This window comes from Podarcis raffonei, chromosome 1, assembly GCF_027172205.1.
Source record: "Podarcis raffonei isolate rPodRaf1 chromosome 1, rPodRaf1.pri, whole genome shotgun sequence".
Classification (NCBI taxonomy): domain Eukaryota; kingdom Metazoa; phylum Chordata; class Lepidosauria; order Squamata; family Lacertidae; genus Podarcis; species Podarcis raffonei.
Window position 1 is genome coordinate 106,017,984 of NC_070602.1, and position 23,534 is coordinate 106,041,517.

At 40.8% G+C, this 23,534-nt stretch overlaps 1 protein-coding gene across 4 annotated transcripts in view; it reads left to right on the top strand.

The window, feature by feature from the left end:
- The window catches only part of TANC1 (tetratricopeptide repeat, ankyrin repeat and coiled-coil containing 1), a 127,120-nt gene that overhangs the window by 58,196 nt on the left and 45,390 nt on the right, over positions 1 to 23,534 (top strand). For all 4 annotated transcript variants that reach the window (XM_053407574.1, XM_053407590.1, XM_053407573.1 and 1 more), the window contains one exon: positions 7,429 to 7,629. In XM_053407574.1, the coding sequence (XP_053263549.1) occupies positions 7,429 to 7,629 (201 nt within the window). The remainder of the gene's footprint in view (positions 1 to 7,428; positions 7,630 to 23,534) is intronic.

A 23,534-nucleotide genomic window follows, 5' to 3' on the forward strand; every position in this document is an offset into this window, starting at 1 on the left:
CACTAGCCATAGCAACAAAATAGAATGTACTGAAGATAGAGCTAAAGGCTTAGCTATACAAAATATATTCTAGAGGTTTACATCAATAATCAAATAATAGATCTTTTTCTAATTGCCTCTGCTATTTATTTATTTATTTATTTATTTATTTATTTATTTGCAGTTTTTACTGTCACCTGATTATCCTGATCTGCTAGAAGAAAAGACACAGTAGCAATGGTTGAGCGACCTGGTATGGATAGTAGAGGGGTAATAACTTCACTCCTCAAATCTTTCTAAAGAGTACAAGCTAACAGCACATGAGCTACTGATTCAATACTGCCATCTCCACGTGGGCATAAGTGTTTTTCCAGCGGAATTTTTTGAAATCAGCCCTCAAGTACTGCTGAAGGCAGTATGTTTAATCTAGCATAAATGAAAGCAAGTCTGTATTTTGGAACTGTTCAATTTTGCAACTAGGGTGCCAGCGTGTCAGAATGACTAGGTGGAAAATAGTCCTACCATTAAGTAGAGAATATAGCTGTTAAACTGTTAAAATGACATTGGGAGATTTGTAAACGCTTGTATATAGGTAAATGTGTATATAGATAATAGCTTTATGAAACAAATTTACTTGTATATTGGTAATGAACAGTTCAATGGGTATGATGTAGTCTTGTTCCTCCAGAGCAGGGTTGGGCAGACTTGCAAGATTTCCCCAGATACAGTGGAACCTTGTGTTACGGACGGGATCCGTTCCGGAGACCCGCCTGTAACACGGAACTGACACAAGCTGAAGCGCCGTGTCAGCGCGCACACACAGCATGATTTAGCGCTTCTCCGCATGCGCGAGTGGCAAAACCCGGAAGTAGCCCGTCCCATTCCGGTACTTGCGGGTTGCTGCAGGACGCAACACAAAAACAGGTAACCTGCAGCAGACGCAACATGAGGTATGACTGTATATAAAATTTTTACTTGGACCCCCAATACGACGTCCTAGTTGCAGTAAGACAGACAGTAGCACAAAACAAGGACTATGATATGTCCGGGTTTTCCAGAACACGTCTTGGAATCGCTAGGAAAAATGGTGTCTGTGCGGATTTTTGCTGAATCGGCAAAATGTCTGGGAAAACCTGGCAAGGTATGGCAAGTTGGGCTATTTTTATTTTTAAAATCTTTAAAAATCAAAGAAAAATACCAAAAGCTCAACAACTTTGACTGGAAAAAAAGCTAAAGAACCTTGTCCAGATTTTCACTTTCGAGAATCTGTCAACCCTAACAAAACTCAGAATCAAAAGAGGGACACACAAAGCAAAAATGTCTTAATTTCATTTGATAATATCCTTCATTGGAGAAACTGTTGAAAATAAAGGCATTAAAACAAGAAAATAAAGGGGACAACTTCTGTTGGCAGTGGTATGGTTCATGCAGTGGATAAGACAGGAACCAAACAGAACTTCAACAGCAGCTTCACATGGGACACTCTGGAGAGATTTGCTGGGAGGACAAAAACCAAACCAAACCCAGTATTCTGAATATTAATAGAATTGCCTGTTTAGGGGAAAAGAGGGGGAAACTATTATTAGCTTTTGTCATGTCAATAATTCAAGCACTGCCTCTATCTTCTGAACAATAACCATGAAAACATAACATTGTTAAAGTAATATTCTTTTGAGCTATAGCTTCCAAACTACAACTGGGTGTTAACTGCCGGTTGCCGTGTCCTTTTTTCCAGTTTGAAAGGAAGCAATCCTCTAAATATCGTGTGGGGTAGAATTAAAATTTAAGTATAGCCACAGAGAAGAAGTTGCAAAACCTGCAGAAAATGCTGCTTTGTTTGTTTAAACCAGTCATCCAGGGTAGTTGTTATGACTACTGCTGACACTTCATTATTGGTTCAGAAGGATCATATAACACTGAATGACAGGGAAATACTCCTCAGTTTGCAGCTTTTTAATGTGTAACTAAATTATTAAATGTGCTGAAATCAGGGGTGGCTAACTACCATTTTGGGAGCCTGATATAGCCCCCCCTTCCCCCCCTGGCCTTAGACACCTCTGGTTTTTCTAGCAGCAGCAAAATGAAAACAAAAATACAGTGGTACCTCGGGTAAGAACTTAATTTGTTCTGGAGGTCCGTTCTTAACCTGAAACTGTTCTTAATCTGAAGCACCACTTTAGCTAATGTGGCCTCCCGCTGCGCCGCCGGAGCACGATTTCTGTTCTCATCCTGAAGCAAAGTTCCTAACCCGAGGTACTATTTCTGGGTTAGCAGAGTCTGAAACCTGAAGCGTCTGTAACCTGAAGCATCTGTAACCCGAGGGACTACTGTATACACTATGCTGTGTTGGGTGGAGGTCATTACTGTCGTTAGGGATGCAAATTGCTCACTCCCCAGCCATCAGATTAATCATTTTATGAATGGAGAATGGGGTGGTAGTCCTGTGGTGGCAGCCCTTCCAAGAGTATTATTGTATTTTGGAGGGATGTGTTTAGTAAGATAGTTGAGACAGAATAAGCAGATGGAGCAATCTGCAAATTTGAAAAACTATATTGTTGCTAAATGATTTGTATTACACCTAGTATTTCAGCATCTGTTGTCACTAGTGCATCAGAAAGAGCATTATAACCCTCCCTCCTCACCTGATCTGCATGGACCATGAGTCAAGGCTGATGGCTTTTCTGCCTGCACCCGTATGAGTGTCTTGGGTGGCCCCAACCCACTGCTGGTAGGGTTGGCCAAGGGCAAATGCAGCCCTTGAGCAAAAGGAAGGAAAAGAAAAAAGCGACTAGCCACCCCTGCTGCTAAACCATTACAAAACTGATCTTGGAGAGAGACTAACTTTAATCAGCAATTTTAGCTAAAATACCTGCATATTTTAAGACCAGTCATATGTATTTCCTGCCAAAGGGGGGGGGGGACCCAACTTGCATTAAGGTATTTTTTTTCCCTTTCATGCAAGTAAGCAGTGTACAGTGGACCCTCTGGATACGAACTTAATTCGTTCCGGGGGTCCCTTCGCACCCCGAAAATAACGTTAATAGTGGTGTGCTTCTGTGCACGTGCGTGGTGTGCAGAGTGCTTCTGTGCATGTGTGCGCAATGAAACCCGGAAGTATGCACTTCCAGGGTTGCCGTGGCCATAACCCGAAGATACGTAAGTAGAGGTATGACTGTACCAATATGGCTACTTGTAACGTGAAAGTGTTGGTATTGTTGCTAGGGTTATCACAACCCATGTCAGTGATGATTTAGTTAGAAAGTTATACTGTACAAACACTGGTGTTTTTAATGCTTGGAATACACGCAACACCCCTTTGTGTCATACTTGCTGGCCTCCATTCACCTTTGCTCAGCTGCTCTCTTCGTAAGCTTTTTAATGTTCCAGATGTTCTCTAGCGCTAAAGGGTTGAGGGTTGAACCCGGGTCCAGCTTTGTGCAGCCCTTCCCCATCATTGCAGTAGCAGTGTCATGGCTGAAACTGGGTGTGTGTTTGGAGTGGAGGTCAAAGCAAATATAAAAATATTCTGCATGTTTCTCGTTGCCCACAAGGAACAGGTTTTGTTTTTTAAATTAATTAATTAACTTATATCTAGTTTTACCCATAAAATAGCGAGTGGTCTCAGAATATTGTGATCCTCTAGTACTGCTGGTGCTAAGCAACCCGATCAGTCTCTTGAATTGAACTGAACGGGATGCTTTGTTAGCATCCGACTGTCTCGGGAGACAATGGAGGTGTGCACCTCCGGGGGCAAAGTCAAACTGTTGGAAGGTTGCAGCAATTGCGGAGACAGATACAGGAGAGACATGTTTTGCTGCAGCCGGGGCGTCTAGTTCTACTGCTGCAGACCCACCAGGGCATTTCCCTCTCTCTGTGCTCCTCCCAGCAGTCATTCCTCCTATGGTCAGTGCTATGGATACACATCCTGACTTGTCTCCAGGCACTGCGGTTGTCTGCAAGGGATTCCCACAGGAATGCTAATGGAATAATACTAAAGAGTGAGATACAAGGGACTTAATTCAATTGAGTGTCTCCACAAACAGAAGAGGAGGAGAGGCGATTTTTGCTGGATCTGGCTTTCCACATTCCCCCTCCCAACCGTCTCCAGGTTGTTGGAGGAGTGTGGCATGCTAACCTGTAAGGAGAAAGGGGAAATCAGTTTAAAAAATTCTTCCCTCCTCACCATTAGTAGACACAGCCACTGGATTAGGAGCCTTTCTGCACTCAGGCACAGCCAGATTCAAGACATGTTGAATGAATTAAATATACATACAAACACCCTCTTCCCCTCAAATACTTCGGCTAAATCTGCCTGTTTGTTTCCTGAGAATTGCAAATCTAGCTGGCTTCTTTCTCAGCACTTTATTTAAAAGTGTCACTGACAGAAATGACATTCGGACAGAAAATAGCCTGTTCACTTGGACCCCTGCTCGAGAGGGGGATTGCAACAAGGGACGTGATTTTAGATACTGAGAAAGGCATATTTTAGATGCCTTTGTCTGGTTTTGAGGCTCTTCTAACATCTCAAATACAGATGCATGTGAATATTTGTTGCAGGAAATCCCCTGGCAGACAAGCAGAGACAAAACTGGGTGCGGACAAAGGCATTCATATCAAACAAAGGAAGTAAATAAATTAGATTAGACAATATATTGTTGATGTATTTCTCAGGCTGCAATCCTGGACCTGTAATTTTTTTGTGAGATATTTTTTGCAGTTGTTTTAATTGCAGTTGCAGTTGTAGTGGAAGGACTGGACATAAACCTCCAGAAACATCAAAAACTCAGGGAGTTTGCAGCCAAGGAAGTATGTATAGGATTGCTCTGTATAGGATGGCCGCTTTCATTTGTGTGAGCCAGTATTTTCAAATTTAGGGTTTTTTCTAATGAGTATAGTCATCACATATAAACCCCACATATAAACTTAATATTCGCATAGCGCTTTTCAGTGATGCTCAAAATGCATTACGTGTTAAGTTCAACAATCCTACATGGAGCACAAGTGTCCTGAAGTTATGGAGGATTTTTTCAGGTTGGGAAATGGAGGATTGTTTAAGGCTGTCTATTGAGCTTGTACTTGAAATGAAAGTTTAATCTGCAGTAGGTTTAATGGCTTATTGCTTCTTTCGGAATAATACATCTCACCAAGCTATACTGTTTATATTTTGAAGATAAAATGCTTGCTTGCAGCTGTCAGGGTTATTGGCCCTATTTGAATGATCACAACTTTGCTTAATAAGCTGAGATATGTACAAGCTTATTTTTCCATGTGCTCCATTCTTGTGTTGCTCCCGTTTTCATTCCGTTCATCGTTGTGCCGCAGTCGGCCAGGAACTACTTTTCCGTTTCATTCATGCAAGGAACCTATAATTACGAGATGGTTTATGATCCTGGCATGTTCTGAACCTGCTAACCATAGTTTCCTGGTTTGAACAAAACGGGAAACTATGTTGAGTTGAAGTTTTCCAGATTTTGTTTTTGTATGCAGGGAAGAGAAGAGGCTGCATCCATGGACAAATGTCTCATTCACATCACAGCTTATTAAGATATTGTATAAATGTGGACAATGTATGGCTGGTCTTTATTGAAAAAGCCTGAAAAAGCAGTTGTCTTGATTTGCTGTGATAAACAGGAATGTCCTAATCTGAAGTTTGAAATGGATGAAATTTCCTTCAGAGGGGAAGGATTTTAATACTAACTTCTGAAGTATTTTAAGTTTTTAATACTTAAATTCAAACTTGGAAAAGTCAATTTTCTTCTATCTTTGGTACTTTGTGTATTCAAAGTCTTTATACAAAATTGATATCAGATACTTGAAAAATAGTCAAAGCACATTGGTTTTTACTCAAATACCTTCTTATGAATCCAGCAGCTCTGTTTGGATAATTGGTCTAAGCCATTTAAAAAAACTTGGTGTTACACCTCTCATATACACCTCTTTTATCTTACTCCCTTTTTTTCTTCAACAAAACTAGTTGTTTGTTTGGTAAACTTTGTTTAAACTTGTTAATATTGTTGCTACCAAAAAAAAAAAAAAGAAGAGGGGAAGGCTTTTGGGGAAGATCTCATAGGCTGCTCCTGTTTCCTTAACCATTGTTAAACAACGGAACAATATTTTTGTGTGTGAACTGGCTCAAATTAGGTGATAGTCTTCAAAACCACCCTTTTTTGACATACTGCAACAGCAGAATCTTATTACATGTTCATTTGTCAGTGCATGTTGCTTTTCAAAGGAAGTGGTAGAAATAAACTGATTAAGTAAAGGTGAACAGTGTTATGTGATTCGGGCTATGTTCTTCAAACGCAAGCATATATTTCAAAACTGTTTTTGTAGTGTTGATGCATATTTTGTATGTAGAGTTACAGTTTCCCACATCCCCCTCTTCAAGCAGGATCATGTTCAGCATATATATGAGGATATTTTAGAGTTCTTAATAGTAGTTCTTTCTAGAGAAAGACCTGGGAAAGGTTGCAGAGGGCCTGACTCTGGTAGTATTTATGTGTGAATTATTTGAGGATAACATGTAATCCTCCTAAGAGAATTGTTTGTTTATACTTCTGCTCCCTCCTTGTCTGACTTCCCTGTTACAGACTGTACAGGATGTAAAGCATATAAACTGTTTGTTAAACAGAGTTGTTTGTGTGCATGTAGCTGGTGATAATGGGAACATAGAGGCATTTAGCTGCCAGAAGTAGGCAGCAATAGGTACAGGTACAGGGTTCCACCATCATGAGTTCTTATGAGAGATCACAGATTTGGCCACTTTGGGAGACATGATACGAGATGCTATATTTGGATAAAACTTCTTATGCCTAAAGTTGGGCTTTCTATTTGGGAACAAGATTATTTTAAAGCAGCAAATATTGGTATTTATTTAAAGGTCCAGCAAATATCTACAACTTTTATTTTATAGCAAGTTACACTTGTTTCTCCCTACTGTATCTTTAAATATTTCCCCTTCTCTCCATCAGAGGCTACTAAAGTGGAACAGGATAGGAATCCAGCAGAAAAGGGTCGTTCATTATTTATTTATTTTATTCTTGGGCCATAGACCCCTATTCCCAGTAGGGAACTCAGACTGACAACTTGCTTGCTTCCCTTTTCAAAGCCATTTTAAAAAAAATATTAAAAAATGGCCACATATCAAATCACCAGACAAGGACTTGAGGTGACGTAGTAGCACATAGAATAGCCCAAAAGCAGCTCTTTTCACAGTAGCGTTATAACTGAAAATAACATTTGTGCTTTTTTTATCCATTATTCCTCTTTTTGTTTGTGCTTCCTTTCTGTAACAAATGTCTGTAATGCCACTTAAACCAGCCTTTGCTCCATTGCTGTCACAGCAAAGCTTGATACAATGGAGTTTGTTCTCGTATTTTCATACAGCTTTCTGTTCATTTGCTGTGTAACTTTAATCCCCTTCCCTCTTTTTTATTATTTATTTTAAAGGTGATTCGTGCTCAGAAAGTGCACTACAGATAATTGCCACATCTGGCCACCATGCAGATTTCCCCAGTGGTATCCAGCCTGCACCGGAAGATGTCTACAGAATGAACTTGGCCAAAGGAGTTTCAATGTCTTTGCCATCATCACCTTTGCTGCCTCGCCACGCCTACTTGATGCAATCAAGAGCAAGCAAAAAATCTCCAGGTAAGTTAAAAAAAAAATTCTCAGTTTGTACAGTAAAAGACTACTTGGTTAATGACTAGTTCTTTGTCAAGTGATAAATTTCCTTCTAGACTCCATTTTCTACAACTGTTTCCCTGATATCCTGCTCACAGTATCACTGATCAAATGGCTTATGTGGGTAACCTCTAAGTAATAGGAGACAGCATCATGCTAAGCCAAATTACGGTCGGCCACATTTCCAACCTTTGGGGAAACAGCATACAGGTGTTGAGTGGGATTAGAGACCAAAGTGGGTGGAGCAATAGATGTGATTCTTACTTTGTATAGAAGGCCACACAAACAAAAAGACAGAGGTTTCTGTACATAAACATGCCTTTCCATGTTTCATCCTGGCAAGCAAGCAAGAGGCATTTTCATAGCTCAAGGGCACATTCCAGCCAAGCAAAAGCACTTGAGGAGCCTGGGGAGGTTCCTGGGGGCCAGATGGAGAGACCTGGAGGGCTGAATTTGACACGTGGAGAAGACATTGCATGGCTCCTGCCCAGGCATTCTGCTGTGTAGTATTGCACCGCGCTTAGCCAAAGCTTGGCTTGGTGTGCTGCCTGAACCCAGGTACATGGTTTAGCTCCTTTGAACAAACTGTGAGCTGTAAACCATGAGACAAACCTTGGCTACATCTCGTGGTTTGTATGGGGATTGCTAAACCATGAACCCAGGTGACACACTAAGCTAAGCTATAGTTTTGCTCAACTTAGCAGCAGAACAGTTAATCAAGAGCAAAGTAGCTGAAATTGTCCCTCCCAGAGACCACATGCTCATGCTAAGCCATGATTTGGCTCAGCATGATGTGTGAACCAGGCCATTGTCTAGATGAGCTTACCTGATAGTGCCTGAATGTTTCCTTCTCTACCTTCACACCATTAGTTGGGGAACATAATTGAACTTGTGACTGCAACACAGAATGCGTGCAGCGTCAGAGAGTAGGACCTTTACATATTAAAATATTGATTGCTATTTTGGGGAAACATGGTGGTTCAGTGTCATATTTGGCCTATTGATTTAAGGTCTGATATCATGCAAACTCTGCAAAGCATCATTGCTCAATAGATTGAACCCTTTGTAGTTTTACAGATGGTTTCAAGACTTTGTTTTCATTCTGAAGATGAATTGATTTACATTTATTATCTTAGCTGAATGTAATATGATATAGGAAGGGAGGGGAAAGGCTATTCTACTTTGTGATAACACCTCCTGAAAGCTTTTGTTTGTAGCAACAAGCAAATGTCTCTGTACATATCTTACTAAATAAGGTGTGACTACTGCTTTCCTTTTTATCAGCTATGCGCAACTCATTCCAGTACACTAACATCACTTTGACTCCACCAGGCCTGGGACCTGAGTATCTGGTGAACTTTGCCAAGTGTGTGCTATCTGTAGAGACATGAAGTAGTTTTGGTTATTCCAAATGATCTAGCCTTGGGGAATTTTTTCAATGAAAGGAAGTAAGTAATAAGGAACAGTTATGTGTCAACTATTCTGAGCCCAAAGTAATGGTGCTTGGTGACAGAACAGATAAAAACAAATGGCAATTAGACAGTCATCCCTTGGAGAAGTCTAATAGATTTAATTATCTGGAGGTTTGTTTGCCCAAAATGGCCTATGGAACAGTCATTGGCAGGAAAATAAACTGAATGCCCAAAGTTCAATGCAGTAGGTGTTGAAATTTGCCAGAGTGAAGGGTGGGGAATCTTGGGCTGCCAGCTCTAAAAGCTTTTGCTGCTAAGGTTGGTATATGAGGCAGAAATCTGGGGGCATTTCAGAGTCCACACAGTTGGAAGTAGTATAGTTGTGCTTTACTGGGTCTCCCACCAGTAACATCCACAGCGTACCTGTGGGGAGAAGCGGGATTAGTGCCAATTTCATATTTCATTTCAAGGACTATCTTCTTATTTTTTAAACGGAGATATTTGGTAAATAAACTGGTAAAATAATGTATGGCGGAACACTCTCAATCATCCTCCCCAAACACCTAGCTAGCTAACAATAAACTATTATCGAGGAATTATCGAGGAAATATGGATTTGATCCAGAGGCCCTTTTCACTACCAAAATCCCACTTAGCCGACAAAATATTAAAGCAGTGCTCCAAAATCTGTTGCAGAACAGGAAGGGATGCCATTACTTTATACAGATTTTCCAGCACTTTCCCCACTTTGAAATCATCACACCATGGGGAAGAGAAACACTTATCTGAGCTAAACGCACATTTTCTCTGCAAAGTGCCCACAACTCTCTGCGTATTTTCAGACTATGAAGTCTAATTTTGGGGAGATTTAAGAAAATCCCCAGAGGTCTGCACTTTTGTGTCTGCAGTAGCCCGTGAGTAGAGGATACCATAAGCTATTTGATGTTCTGCAAATGGCAGGAAGCATACAGGCAAAAATATTTTAAGCAATCTTTAGTAGTGGTTGCTACCCACCGAGATAGGGATAAGATATCTGTTGTCTGGCTATATTCACGGTGAATGCAACTCAACTTAGACAAGGCCATGTGGCCTCCCTCAAGATCTAAGATTCTGGTTTTTTTATGCATGTTTTTCCCCGTGTATAATTCTTAGGTTTAATTTATGCCCATATGTTTCTGTTTGGCTGCAACCTGTTTTGTTGCTTGATTAATAAATTCGTTTTGATGAAAGGAAGTAGCCAATACATATTAAAATATTGTGAAACCGGAGAAAGGATGCATAGAAGAGACTGTAGGTGACTTTTCAAAAATAGTGTTTTATATATTTTTCATGTCCTTTTAAATCTTTTTTTCCCCTTCACTGTTTGTGGATTGTATTTCGGCTAGCACTAACAATAGTATATTTTCACTCCCCTGGTTACTTTTCCTAACGATAAAACTTTTTTGGATACATATATCAATTTTATTTATTGACCTTATTTGAGTCTTCTTGTATCTTAAGCACTTAAAAAAACCCAACAACTTGGGATTTCCTGAAAGTCTTTGTCTCATGTTGTTCACACTTTCAACCAGGGTCAAGGACCCTGTTTAACAAGATTGCATAATTTTTTGTCATTACTCTATACATAATATAGTCCTGAATTTTCATTTATCTGATTTCTGTTAAGCAACCACTTATTATAAGAAATAAATAAGTTGTTATTTCTTTTGGACATGTAGTGCTTCTCTCTACAGCATTTCCCAACAAACTACATCAGCATACTTTTGCAAATGTCACTTATATTAAAAATATTAAAATTCAAGTATGTAGTTTTGAAACATAAAAGTGGTCTTTTCTAGTCAAGATGAAAGGGAAGCACTATATTTAATACCTGTATTTTAGTGTCCCACTTGAATTAGGTGCGGTTTAGTGGGGGGAAAACTGCTGGCTTTTGAAAAGTTGGCCTTGTCAACAAGAATTTATAGCTGTGATGAAATCAGATCCCAACACCCTTGAGGTGCCAGTATTGACAAGTCCAACTTGTGCTATTTCTTTCTCTCTCTTTTTTGATGTGTGCACCCAAGAGAAAGTGCATTACATTTGATTCCCCCCCCCCACCTCTTGTTAATTTGTGTTTTTTTAAAAAATCACCCTTACTGTTATTTCTCTTAATTTTATTGGCCTAAATCCAGCGCAGAGGTAAGCTTATTAGACCTATTTAAAGCAATGAGTTTTAGTATACCTGACTCTTGTTATATTTAGGCCATAATAAAATACTAGAGATATTATTTGATTGCGATGTTCCATTTGCACCACATACCTCCACCTACACTGCACCTACCCTTCCTCTGCTCCTCCCCTGCAACCCTCATGCATCCCAAAAATATGCTCCAGAGGATTAGGGGACCCTCTGGAGTAGATTTGGGGACATGGAGGTCGGGGAAGGAGGAGAAAGGCAAGTTCTAGGAGATCCACTGGTGCAACGTTGGAGTCTCATCTTGTGTATTTTACAAGTTAAATATAATGTTTGTCTTTTAAAAACCTATATTAGTTTGGGTAAGATGCCATCTTATTTATGTAGTATTTTAATTCGCTCACTTTGAGTTCATTGTTTGCATCCGTCTGTCTCGGGAGACTATAGAGGAGTGTGCCTTTGGGGTGAAGTCAAAATGTTGGATAGTTACATTGCCTGCACTTATAGCATAATACACAATTCTTCCTGAAGAATAATAATTTAAAGTAGAATAGTTTAAAACCAGCCATTCAAATGGGTTTGCAGACTTCAGTGGACAGCTGTTAAGGAGGAGGAAATTCATAATACAGAGGGGGAAAGAGTGTGTGAGTTCATGTCTGCTTCCTGCTCTTTTAGGCCAAACTAGAGAAGGCACAATTCATGAGCATGTTTTTAGAAATGTGAGTAGCAGCTGGGAGAGGGAAAGTTGCATCAGGGCTTCCTGCACCCCTCTACCCACTGTGGTCCTGATGATTGGGGGATTTTTAGAAGGGAGAAAAGGAGTTAAATTCTCTTTTCCAGTTCCTACAATCCTGATCTTGGGAGAAAAGCAATGGCAAACCTAGACAGCATCTTAAAAAGCAGAGGCACAAGGAGAAGGGGACGGCAGAGGACAAGATGGTTGGGCAGTGTTCTCGAAGCTACCAGCATGAGTTTGACCAAGCTGTGGGAGGCAGTGGAAGACAGGAGTGCCTGGTGTGCTCTGGTCCATGGGGTCACGAAGAGTCGGACATGACTAAACAACTAAACAACAACAATAATCCTGATGCTGTCTCCCCACCCAGCTTAATATTGCACCAACTTTAGCTAATTGTGAAGCTTACATTATTGGCAGAATTATTTCTGCATCAGACCTCTGAAAAGAAGAGCTTTTGAATATTCTTTTTTAGACATGCTTGTGTGCATAAGCCTTCAGTCAAAACTGAACTTTTCTTTTTGGCCAACTCTTCTGGCTAAAATGTATGCAATGTTCTGGGGTTGGTTATAAGGGGAATCCCATTTGCTGGCTTGGAAGATGTTGTCTTCACTCTTCCTTTCTTCCCGCATGGGTAAGATAAAATTGTTTCTGCTTTTATTGGAGTACTGGTCTGTGTTGCAATCAAACAGGATGTGAGAGATCTAGCCCACATAACGGGCAGGGTGTTATGGGTTCCTATCCTTGCAAATATTTCCTTTAGCACTTAGGTTTCCATGGCTTAACAGCCTTTTTGTCAATTAGGGACTGCTCATGTGCATGTAGTTAAATTTACGAGGATATACTTTCACAGTCCGGGAAAAGGCGAAGTCTCTGAACCTTGCTGAATTTCATCTACAAAATATTTGGATTTGCGTTATTAAGTGTTGCTATAAGATATACTTCGTAACAAAACCCAAACTGCTCCTTTTCTACTACAAAGCCTTTAGGACACCTCACAACAAAATAGAATGATATCCAATAAAAAACATTTAAATTAACAACTTGTAAAAAAAAGAAAAAGTAAGATAGAAATTGACCCAGCTACAGCAAAATAACAAAAATACTATGTCTATCACTCATGAAAAACCCCAAAGAGAATAATAGTATTTAAGTTGGCACCTAAAAGATATCATAAAAGAGCCTCTCTGGGAAGGGTATTCCACAACTAGGATGCCACAGAGAAGACTCTGTCTCTTGTAGCTAACCAACTCATCTTCCAAGGAAGGGACACTAGGAGCTTCAGACTATATTTACATTGCATTTAATGTGGCATGACTGGACAACAAGAACCTAGAAACATTTCTAAAACGTTAAATAATATACTAGACACTCCGTGTACTCTTCAGAAAGTAGTACCTGTCAAGCAGTCTGAAGTAAACAAGCTGCCACTTTTTCTTTAGAAAAAGAAGTTGTAAAACTTGTTGTCTGCCTAGCCAAAACCTGAATACTTGTTTGAAAATCATGAGGAAAAAGCAGGGAAGCTGAGCAGTCTCTAAAAAGACTGCTCTAGCTATAAAGCTAAGTACAGCCGTACTTTGGATCCTGAACACCGTGCAACTCAAACGTTTTGGCTCCCAAACGCTGCAGCCCGGAAGTGAGTGTTCTAGTTTGCGAACCTTCTTTGGAACCTGAACATCTGATGCGGCTTCCAATTACGTGCAGGAAGCTCTTGCAGCCAATCAGAAGCCACGCCTTGGTTGCCGAACGTTTTCGGAAGTTGAACGGACTTCCGGAACTGATTTTGTTCGACAGCCAAGGTACGACTGTACTTTATAGAACACCTTTCACATTCAGTGTCTCCTCTGTATTAATAACAGACAGCTTATTTTCTAAGTGAAAAATGCGGAGAAACCTTACCGCTTGATAAATCTCCCATTCTTTGCACCAGATAGAATGTCTGCATCCTATTTGCATTAATTCCTATGCATAAGCAAACATGTATCACATGACCAGTTCACCATGTTGGTAAGGTTATCTTAATCCTAATTTGAATCTTTACTGATTCAGTGCAGTTCTATACATGAGTTCAGAAGTAAGCCCCATTGTTAATTAAGTCAAAGTTAAGTACAGTACTTCTAAGTCTCATTGATGTGGTTCACAAGTCACTGTTAGGCACCATGCAGATTCCCAGAGAGGATTTCTTAGCTAATTTGCTCCTTGGCTCCAACTCATGGTTAGTTGAGGAGAGAGCTTAACCATGCATCAGGGTTCTGCTGACAAGTTAAGCCAAACCAGAGCTCAGCATGGAGCAGGAGTAAAAAAAAAAACAAAAAAAAAAACTGAGAAGGAGCAAGGCAGCTGCAAGACCCTTTCTGAGAACCTGAACATTCATGCTATCTACCTGGTAACCCATAGTTTGGATTACCATGGTGTGAAAATCAGGCCATTAACTTTGTTTCTAAACAGTGAGTTACCATATTTTTCCAACTGTTTTTGGGGACTCAGATTTAAGAAAATGGCCTCGGCACTATCCTTGTACAGTGGAACCTCTACTTGCGACCATAATCCATTCTGGAGGTCTGTCCAGAGGTTGAAATGGGTCGCTGGGAGAGGTGCTGTTGTGCGTAGGCGTGGGTGGCGATTGCCCGCTTCTGCGCATGTGCGAACAGCGATCGCTACTCCTGTGCGAACAGCGGCAAACTTCCGGGTTACTTCCGGGCTTGCTGTAGATGTTGGGCGAAATGGACGCAAGAGGAGGCAGACATAAGAAGAGGTTTGACTGTATAAGATGCCCCCTTATTTTTGACATAATTTATTAGGGGGAAAACCTACTCTTATACACGGAAAAATACAGTAAATGTGTTTTTAAAGCATGAGTAGGGAACCTTTGGCGTTCCAGATATTGCTGAACTCCATGAGCCCTAAAAGCATAACCAGTGGTCAGGGGTTGATGGTAGTTGCAGTTCGGACAAAACCTGAAGGGCCAAAAGTTCCCCACACTCCATTGGTCTTTACATTCCCAATTTCAGGAGTCCACAAAGATTGATTCTGGTGAAGGGTGGTGTTTGGGTCTGTTCAGACGTAACTCTTAAGCTGTGCTTGCGTGCTCCCTCTTTGCCTGCACCTCTCGTCATTTTATATGGCTTTTCCTGATTTCCGATACTTCCTTTTGATGAACTGAATTGTGCCGATTCATTGCTCTGTGTGCAAGCAGAAACTGAGTTGTCACTCAACCAGAATCAGAAGTCAAGAATCGCCACATAAGAAGGGGGAGAGTGCAGGACCAAGAGTCCTCAGGGCTCATTCAGTTATGAACATGTCCAGTTTTTCTTGACAGTAAATGGCTTAATCAAAGTCGCCATGATGCTCCTAAGTTTCACCTTTCTCTGCTTGCACATCCTACATGGGATATAATGATCTGTTTACTTTTTAGCTGAGCGGTGGAATTTAATGACTGATTCTGGAAGTTTTTGTATATTCAGGTCCCTTCACTACTGTTTCATTGTTCTGAAATCTCAGATTTTTCATTTGTGAGAGTGTGGCCTCCTCAGTTGCTTTTTTTGTTTTTGAGAAGTCCCCAAGTATGTGCAGCTCTTGGTATGGTGTGTTTATACATTCCTTTGAGAATGCTAGTGGCTGCTTTTAAAAACTAAAGGAAAATGTGACCTCAGCACTGCGTTTCCTCTGTTTCTGCAGCTATGAAAAACATGTAAAGGGAAGCTACGCAACTCCAAATGACAGAATCACAACTCTTTCATTTTTAGAATTGCCTTTTCACCATCTCTTGCTTATTAATGTAATCCTGCTTTAAAATGGTTGCCCATCATTGTTCTTGTGTACTGTATCTAATTATAGCATTACTTGCCGTACATAGGCCAGAACGATTGTCTTTTGAAAGGATGTGGTTTGCATTTTAGAGGGAGTGCATTTTGGAGTTGCTTTTATTCTAAACAGGCCTTGCTGCTGCTTTTTATTCATGTTCTAATAAGTATCGAATAGCACCCTCTGCTGGTTTTTTATGCTGATAAAATCCTGTCTTTTTCGCATGTGTCTTTCATTGCATTGCAAAATGTACAAAGATCAAAGCCGAGTTGCCTTACTGATCTTTCTTTGCATCAGAATGTCCAAATACTGAAAATACGCAACTGAAAAATCTCTCAGTGCAGATTACTTGCCTCTTAACAGCTTTTAATCTTTCATGCTCACAGAGTGTATGCTTTTGGATGAAGGTGGGGATTATAATTTGCATCAGGAGATTAAACATACGATAGTGTGTATGTGGCATTAATTGCCTCAGCTAACTTAAACAGTTCTAGTATTACGAAATGAAGGAGCACTTCTGTGAAAAGTTTTATCTGCTTTAAAACCTTTATGTGTGTAGCTTGAACTTTTGTTTATACGATCAAAGAGTAAACCCAAGGGCAAAATAATTTTGCTGAGCAGAATCAAACGCAAGACTTATTTGCTCACCTTGATTTATTATCTTGAAGAATCTGGCCATATATAAACAGTACCATCAGCATCAGACACTCATCATGTAGGAGGGGGAACATGATGTCAACGCCTGAGCTGGAAGGGATGCAGTAAGCCAGAGTAGGACTGTGCTTGAGGCAGAAACTCATTCTTTATGTACTGTTATCTTCCCAGTTCCCTTAACACTGAGTGATGGGGAAATGAAACAGCCCTTTCCCCTTACTGTGGTAATGCAAATCTAAATTTCCGGGTCCTTGCCTGCCATGAATTCTACAGTTAGGCTTATTTTTCTTTAAAGAAGAATGTTATTAATATTTAAAGAAAACAAACACAAGCCATTTGCTTTAAACCACCGGATGCCATACAAATTCTCCAATAGCTATACAGTACAAATTATTCCATATTTATATGCAAAATATAAGCAAAAACAATAATAATACTGAGTTTGAGTTTCCACTTTGAAAGCTAAGTAACAATCTCAGATTGTGCAGCAAGCTACCTAAGCTGCTACTCTGTTGGATCTTCTCCCCTGCTTGGTTTTTGACAACCCATTAGCCTGTGCCCCTCTTGATCCTCTGTTGCTATCTTGAAGCCCAATCCCTGACTGTTTTGAACACCCTTTATACCTGTTTCTGGCCCATTTGGATGTATACCCATGTCTCCCCATTCTGGTTCTAGATCTGGAACACCTGGAGCCTGAAGGAGACCTGACAGTTGCTCATGAAATTTGTTCTGGGGATGTTCTCCATCAAATGTTAATGGCACAAGTGCTTTGTGCTTCCTTCCTTGATCACTGGTTTCCAATCACTTCTAAAGCTACTTTAGGTTATTGCAAGAGTTGGGAAGCTTTTTCAGCCTAAAGGCTGCATTATTTCTTGACAGCCATCCTGGGTGAAGCCTGAGAAAAAGGTGGACAGGGTAGTGGTTGTGAGTGGGCTACAGTCCACCCACACAACAGTCACAGGTTTCCACATACACATCTCCATTTCTCTCCATGGAAACAATCAAGAGGCGTATTTCAGTTTAAAGAAATATTGCAGCCAGTCAAAAGCACTTAGTGTGAAGCAGAACTAGTGAGAGGTGTGGCCTGGGAAGAGAGGGTGTGGCCAGATAAAGATATCTGGAGGGCTGCGTTTGGCCCCTAGTCTAAGATTCCCAACCCTCATTTTGTGCATGTTATTAGACGCGGGTGGCACTGTGGGTTAAACCACAGAGCCTAGGACTTGCCGATCAGAAGGTCAGCAGGTTGAATCCTTGCGACGGGGTGAGCTCCCGTTGTTCAGTCCCAGCTCCTGCCAACCTAGCAGTTCGAAAGCACGTCAAAGTGCAAGTAGATAAATTGGTACCGCTGTGGCGGAAAGGTAAATGGCATTTCCGTGCGCTGCTCTGATTCGCCAGAAGCAGCTTAGTCATGCTGGCCACATGACCTGAAAGCTGTACGCAGGCTCCCTCGGCCAATAAAGCGAGATGAGCACTGCAATTCCAGAGTCGGCCACGACTGGACCTAATGGTCAGGGGTCCTTTACTATTAGATAATAGAAGCAGCCGTAAGGAAAGTACAGTCTTCCAAACTGGATGGTAGCTTCCTGCAATCCAGCCCTGGAGAAAATGGTCACACAATGTATTGCCACATGCAGTTTGACTCTTGGGTCACTGAATTCTAGTGGACAGTGCATGTTGGGTCATATGCCCCAGTATATACACCTGCTGATCTGTTTTCCCTTTGAAGCAGGCCTGCATAGCTTCTGACCCACCTGTCTAGAAGGAAGACATCAGCCAGTTGCTTGATGAGAGATGCGAACACCCTAGGGGTGGGTTTGTTTCTCCTTTCCGCCTTGCCAGATGCCTGAAGTTGAAACACCGAACAAGTCTCTTATGAAATGTCTTCTTCTTAGAATGATGAGTAACATACTTTTAAAAAGTGTCGTTTTAAAATAAAGCCAACTCATGCTTCTGAAAATCTCTTAAACCCAAGATTGAATTGTAGTAATGTTGGTGATGATAGCTCTGCTACTGTGTTTTGACTTAATTACTAAATGAATGGCACTCTTGGGATTTGATTTGGAGAAAAGTACTCTAAAATGTTTCAGAATACAGAACATCTTCAAGTTTTGTCCCAGGAGTACAACTGGGAAATTGCCAGGCATATTGTTCCTGCCACATGTTGAAGGCCTTCCCCCCCCCCCAACATAGTCCCTGACTATTCTTCCTTGTTAATGTTTCTCAGATTCCTCTTTCTTCTGCATCAAGTAAAATTAAATTGATGGATGTTTAAAATATACCATCAGACTCAAGGAGCATTCTAACATGTGAAAAAACATGTGAAGTCAGGAAGCTTGTTCAAATTACGTGAATATTTTAGTTTCTGCAGTCTTTGAAACTCAAGAGGAAAACTTAGAATGCAGAACTGTGGCTCTTGCAGCTGCTAGTTCCGGTAGATAAAGATGAGAGATGCTCATATTTTCAATGATACGTTATTTACTTGGATGAAGTGATATATCAAGGCAGGTCAGATTTATTTATTTATACCTGTCATAGACTCATTGTAAAATACAACTGGAATAACAGACCCTCAAATAAACACGGAAATGTTTACATATAGCATGAAGCATAATATAAACAAGACATACAAAAGTTTTCATCCAAAGAAACCTTTTTCTGAGATCATCTGAGCACTTTATATTGGGAACTAGTATGTTGAGAGCACGAGGCTTAATAGTTTGCCTACTTTATAGAGCTTCTAAAAAAATTGTATAGATCAAAGCAGACAGGTATTATCAATGACCAGCATCACCTTACATTTTTGTAAATTGATCCTCCTCCTTCATGTCCGGGGGGAAAAGAAGCAATTGTTATGTTTAGACTAGTTAGTGTCTTGGGTAAGAAATATGAGGAGGTGGCTTTTTTTTAATAAAGCTGTATTGACTGCTAAGCTGACCCAAAGAATAAAGCTGTTTTATTTTACACCTTGGGGGTGACATTTAAGTTCCTGCAGGAGAAGATTGTTATAATAAAACCTCCATGCACTGTGTGTGTTTTAAAGCCATAGACAAGAATGTAAGAACACAGTGTTCTGTATAATATGAATTCAGAGTACAGGAGGATTATGGATTATTTAATTTTAAAATCCTCTTTGGTTAATTCCAGCTTGTCTTTTATGTTTTGGATTTGGGTTTTTTTTTCCTGAGCTGAACTATGAATATTAAGTACTTCTTTATGGAATGCTAGAATAGCAGAGTCTTCTTCGGGAGTTCAGATATCTTGCAACCTTTACACACATGAGGCGGGAGAAAATAAACTATACCTCCTCCATCCTTCACTGTTCCAGTCGTCTTCCAACCCACAGAGGGCAAACCTCTGATGTGCAACATATTAGAACCCTGATTTTATGACTGGCTGTTTTTGAAGACAGTCCTTAAATTCTTGAGCCAAACTATAGACTACAGGCTAAAGGGAACAGGGAGTAACAGATATGGTCAGTCTGATTTAGGTAGGGATTATTTAGCACGATGCGGCAAATAGCTACAATGAAAGCTAAAGGACCCCTGGATGGTTAAGTCCAGTCAAAAGTGACTATGGGTTTGCAGCGCTCATCTTGCTTTCAGGTGAAGGAGCTGGCATTTGTCCACAGACAGCTTTCCGGGTCATATGGCTAGCATGACTAAACCACTTCTGGGGCAACAGAACATCGCGACAGAAACCAGAGCACACGGAAATGTTCTTTACCTTCCTGCCACAGCGGTACCAATTCCAAAAGTATTGCCACCATGTCATAAGGAACATTCAGGGGCGGAGGAAGGGAGTGAATAGCAGTCCCTGCTTTACCAGTAAGGGTGCTGCAGCCACCAGGTAATTTTGCTTCCACATCCCAAATAATGTTCACCATGCTGTTTGAGCTGCAACAGCCACTGGCTACCAGGCAAAGCACCACAGCTGCAAAACGGGGTGGTGGGCAGGCCCTGATTTAGCTAAAATGCCCCTCTGAGAACTTTTGGCCCAGCCTCATTCCCACTTGGTCTTGGGATGGAGATAATCTTAGTGAAACTTGTGGATGAGCCACACAATGAACTGGATGAAGTCCCTGTTGGTTCTGGGGCACCCGTCGGCAGCTTTTGAAACTAATGACTAGTGGTATCCTTCTGGACTGTCTGGGCACAATGGGACTTGGTGAGAGGTTCTGTTTTGTATAGACTTGGTCTTTCCTTTAGAGACGCTTTTGAGACAGTGATGCTGGAGGGTCTATTTCTTGGCACCATGATCTCTGACCTATAACGCCCCACAACATTCCATCTTGTCTCCTGTACACCTATAAGAAACTGCTGGGAGGAGGGGATTATCTAGGGACTTTGAAGTGCGGTGTCATCGTCAACACCCAACTTTTACCTCTCATTTCCTACATATTCAAGAAAGGCAGCCAAGGTCTTGTAATGGTGGTTAGAATTGGTAGTGGACTGGATGTGAGCTAGCTAACTGAGACGTAATCAGGGCAAAAGAGACACTTCAGGTGAGCGAGGCTGGATCTAGATGCATCAAAAAATGTGATTCAGTTAAACGCCTTGTAAACTTCATACAGGGAAGTCCCGTTGGTGAAAGACGGGACTCTACAGAGCCATGTGGTGTCACAGATAAAGTGCTTTATCTTTACGAAAGGTGCTGAGTCCTAAGACTACTGCTCCTGGGGATGAGGGTACAGTTTGGTTTGGCTTTGGTTTCACTTCTGAATAATTGAGCCCACAAATTGACAATTCTCCTAGATCCAACTTTGTTTCTGGATGGCCGGGTGGCCGCTATGACTAGGAGTGCTGTTGCCCAACTTAGGCTGGTGTGCCAGCTGCAGCCGTTAGCCGTTGCTCAAGAAGTGAGACCTAGCTGTAATCAAGCATGCCATAGTTGCTTCAAGAATTGGATTACTGTTAACAGTCTTTACAAGCAGCTGCCTTTAAAAAGTGTTTGAAAACATAAGCTAGTCCAAAATTTGGAAGCAAGAGTCTTTTTTTAAAAAACCCATATTTTATTAATTCCAAACTTAAACGTAAATGACATAATAACAATAATCTGTTTTACATGAAGCATGTGACTCGTTTTTTCTACCTACACTGACTTCCAGTTTATTTCCAAGCTCAGTTCAAAGCCCTGCATATGATCTTTTTAAAGCCATAAACAGCTTGGCACCATGTTACTTACAGCACAGTCCCCCTCCCATAAGTTCCTGCCTGTCCACTTTCCCAGGCTGTGGAACTCCTTGTCCTGTGAAATCAGAACCACCCCCTTCTCTTGTAGCCTTTAGATGAAAAACCAAAACATTTTTATTCCTCCAAGCTTGTTTTATTCCTCCAATCTCGCTGCTGAATATTATGCTCCTGATTACCTGCTGTGTTGCGTGGTTTGATGCATTCCTGACTCATTTTTATCTGATTTGATCTGGAACATTTTGAATGGCAAAGGCATGATATAAATGTTTAAATAGAGAATACCACACATACTATCAGCAGCAGTAATATCAGCAGTGGACTCTGTGGAAGGGTATAATCTACTGTTAGTTCAATTGTATGGGCTATAGTATTTGCATATATTTTTATCAATTGAACCAGACATTGGGGGCAGGGGCGGGAGGGAGGGCAGCATCTTTGGTTTGTGCACATTTTCAACATTTATCATTTCTTGTTCCATTCGTCTTACTTTAACAATAAGATGTCGTGTACCACTGGTAGATTTGTTCCTCCTTTATTTTATCATCTAACATTCCTGATCTTTGCTAATTCCTGATGTGGAAGGAATAAGGTGATATTCACGAGGGTGGTTGATTTCTGAATCCAGTGAGCCACAACTAAGATAGTATAATAAAAATGACAAGGTAGCCTTAATAAATTTATCCACTTCTGTCTTAAATCCAGTTTGGTTTTATGTTCCTCAAATGTTCTTGGGAGTATTATGCCTTTGTATACCTAAAATGGTTAAAGGGCACTTGGTGATTTATAGTAATTAGCTATATGTATAGCTCTCCTATTCCCCCCCTCTGTTTATAGATACACACATTTATAATGTGCTTCATAAAACCTTTGGCTTCCATTTTATCTTTTGTCTTATAATTCCACACAGATCTGTAATACGTCATTCGCCATATAAAGATAAGCTGTGCTCTCCAAACTTTGCCAGCTGAATTTTTTATTACTACAGTTTACTGGAAAGTGGGGTATCTTTATTATTTCAAGAGCAATCTAAACCACAAGTTACACCAGCTGGATGAGAGAGAATTGTTTTGGCACTGTTAAGAGCTGTGGGAATCTATTGAATGAACGGAGTCTGGGCAAAATGGAAGCAAGCGTGCTAGGGCAGGACTGTTGCAGACAAATACCTGAGTGAGGCTGGAACCCTAGAAGAGTCACATCCTATTTTTCTTTTTGTATACTGTACTTCTGTAGTTTTCTTTTTGTATACTTCTGTGGCTTTGCGCTTAGGGATGTTGCTGTGTGGTATGAGATCATCTGTTACAGTTCTGCTACCTCTCCTTTCACCATCTAAAATTACTGTTTTGGTTCTGGTTTCTTTAAATATGTACATTATTGATTATAATAAAATGATAACAACCAATCAGTTACGGAGTTTTACATTTAAAGTGCAGTTCAATGAAGAATCCGTAAAAATAAGGGCTGGGAGGATCTGCCCATGGTCCACCCTCATCCCCATTTAAAATTATTGTTGCCAGCAGTTCCTCTAAAAGGGTAAGCTTGGATTTGTGGAGGCTGCATTTTGTTCCCAATTGTGCTGCCCTTTCCCACTGAATTACCAGTGCCTTCTGTGGTCTTCAGTGAGCAGCTATTGTGGTGCGTGCATATTTCCTTTTCAGATTGGCTCAACCATTAGGCAACCACCTAGGGCAGAAAATGTGGGATCTGGCTATTCCCCTCTGTGGGTTCTGTATGGCCTGTCCTGGGTCCCCTAAACTATCCTGCTGTCTCAATTGCAGTGGAGGTCCAGGTTCAGTTCGTAGTTCAGTTAGGAATGGGGAACAGTTGCCATTTTGTCCCTGCCTCAGGCAGCACAATATCTAAGTCAGGCCCTGTTTCCTTAGACGACTTTGTAGCTCTCCATGGGAAAAT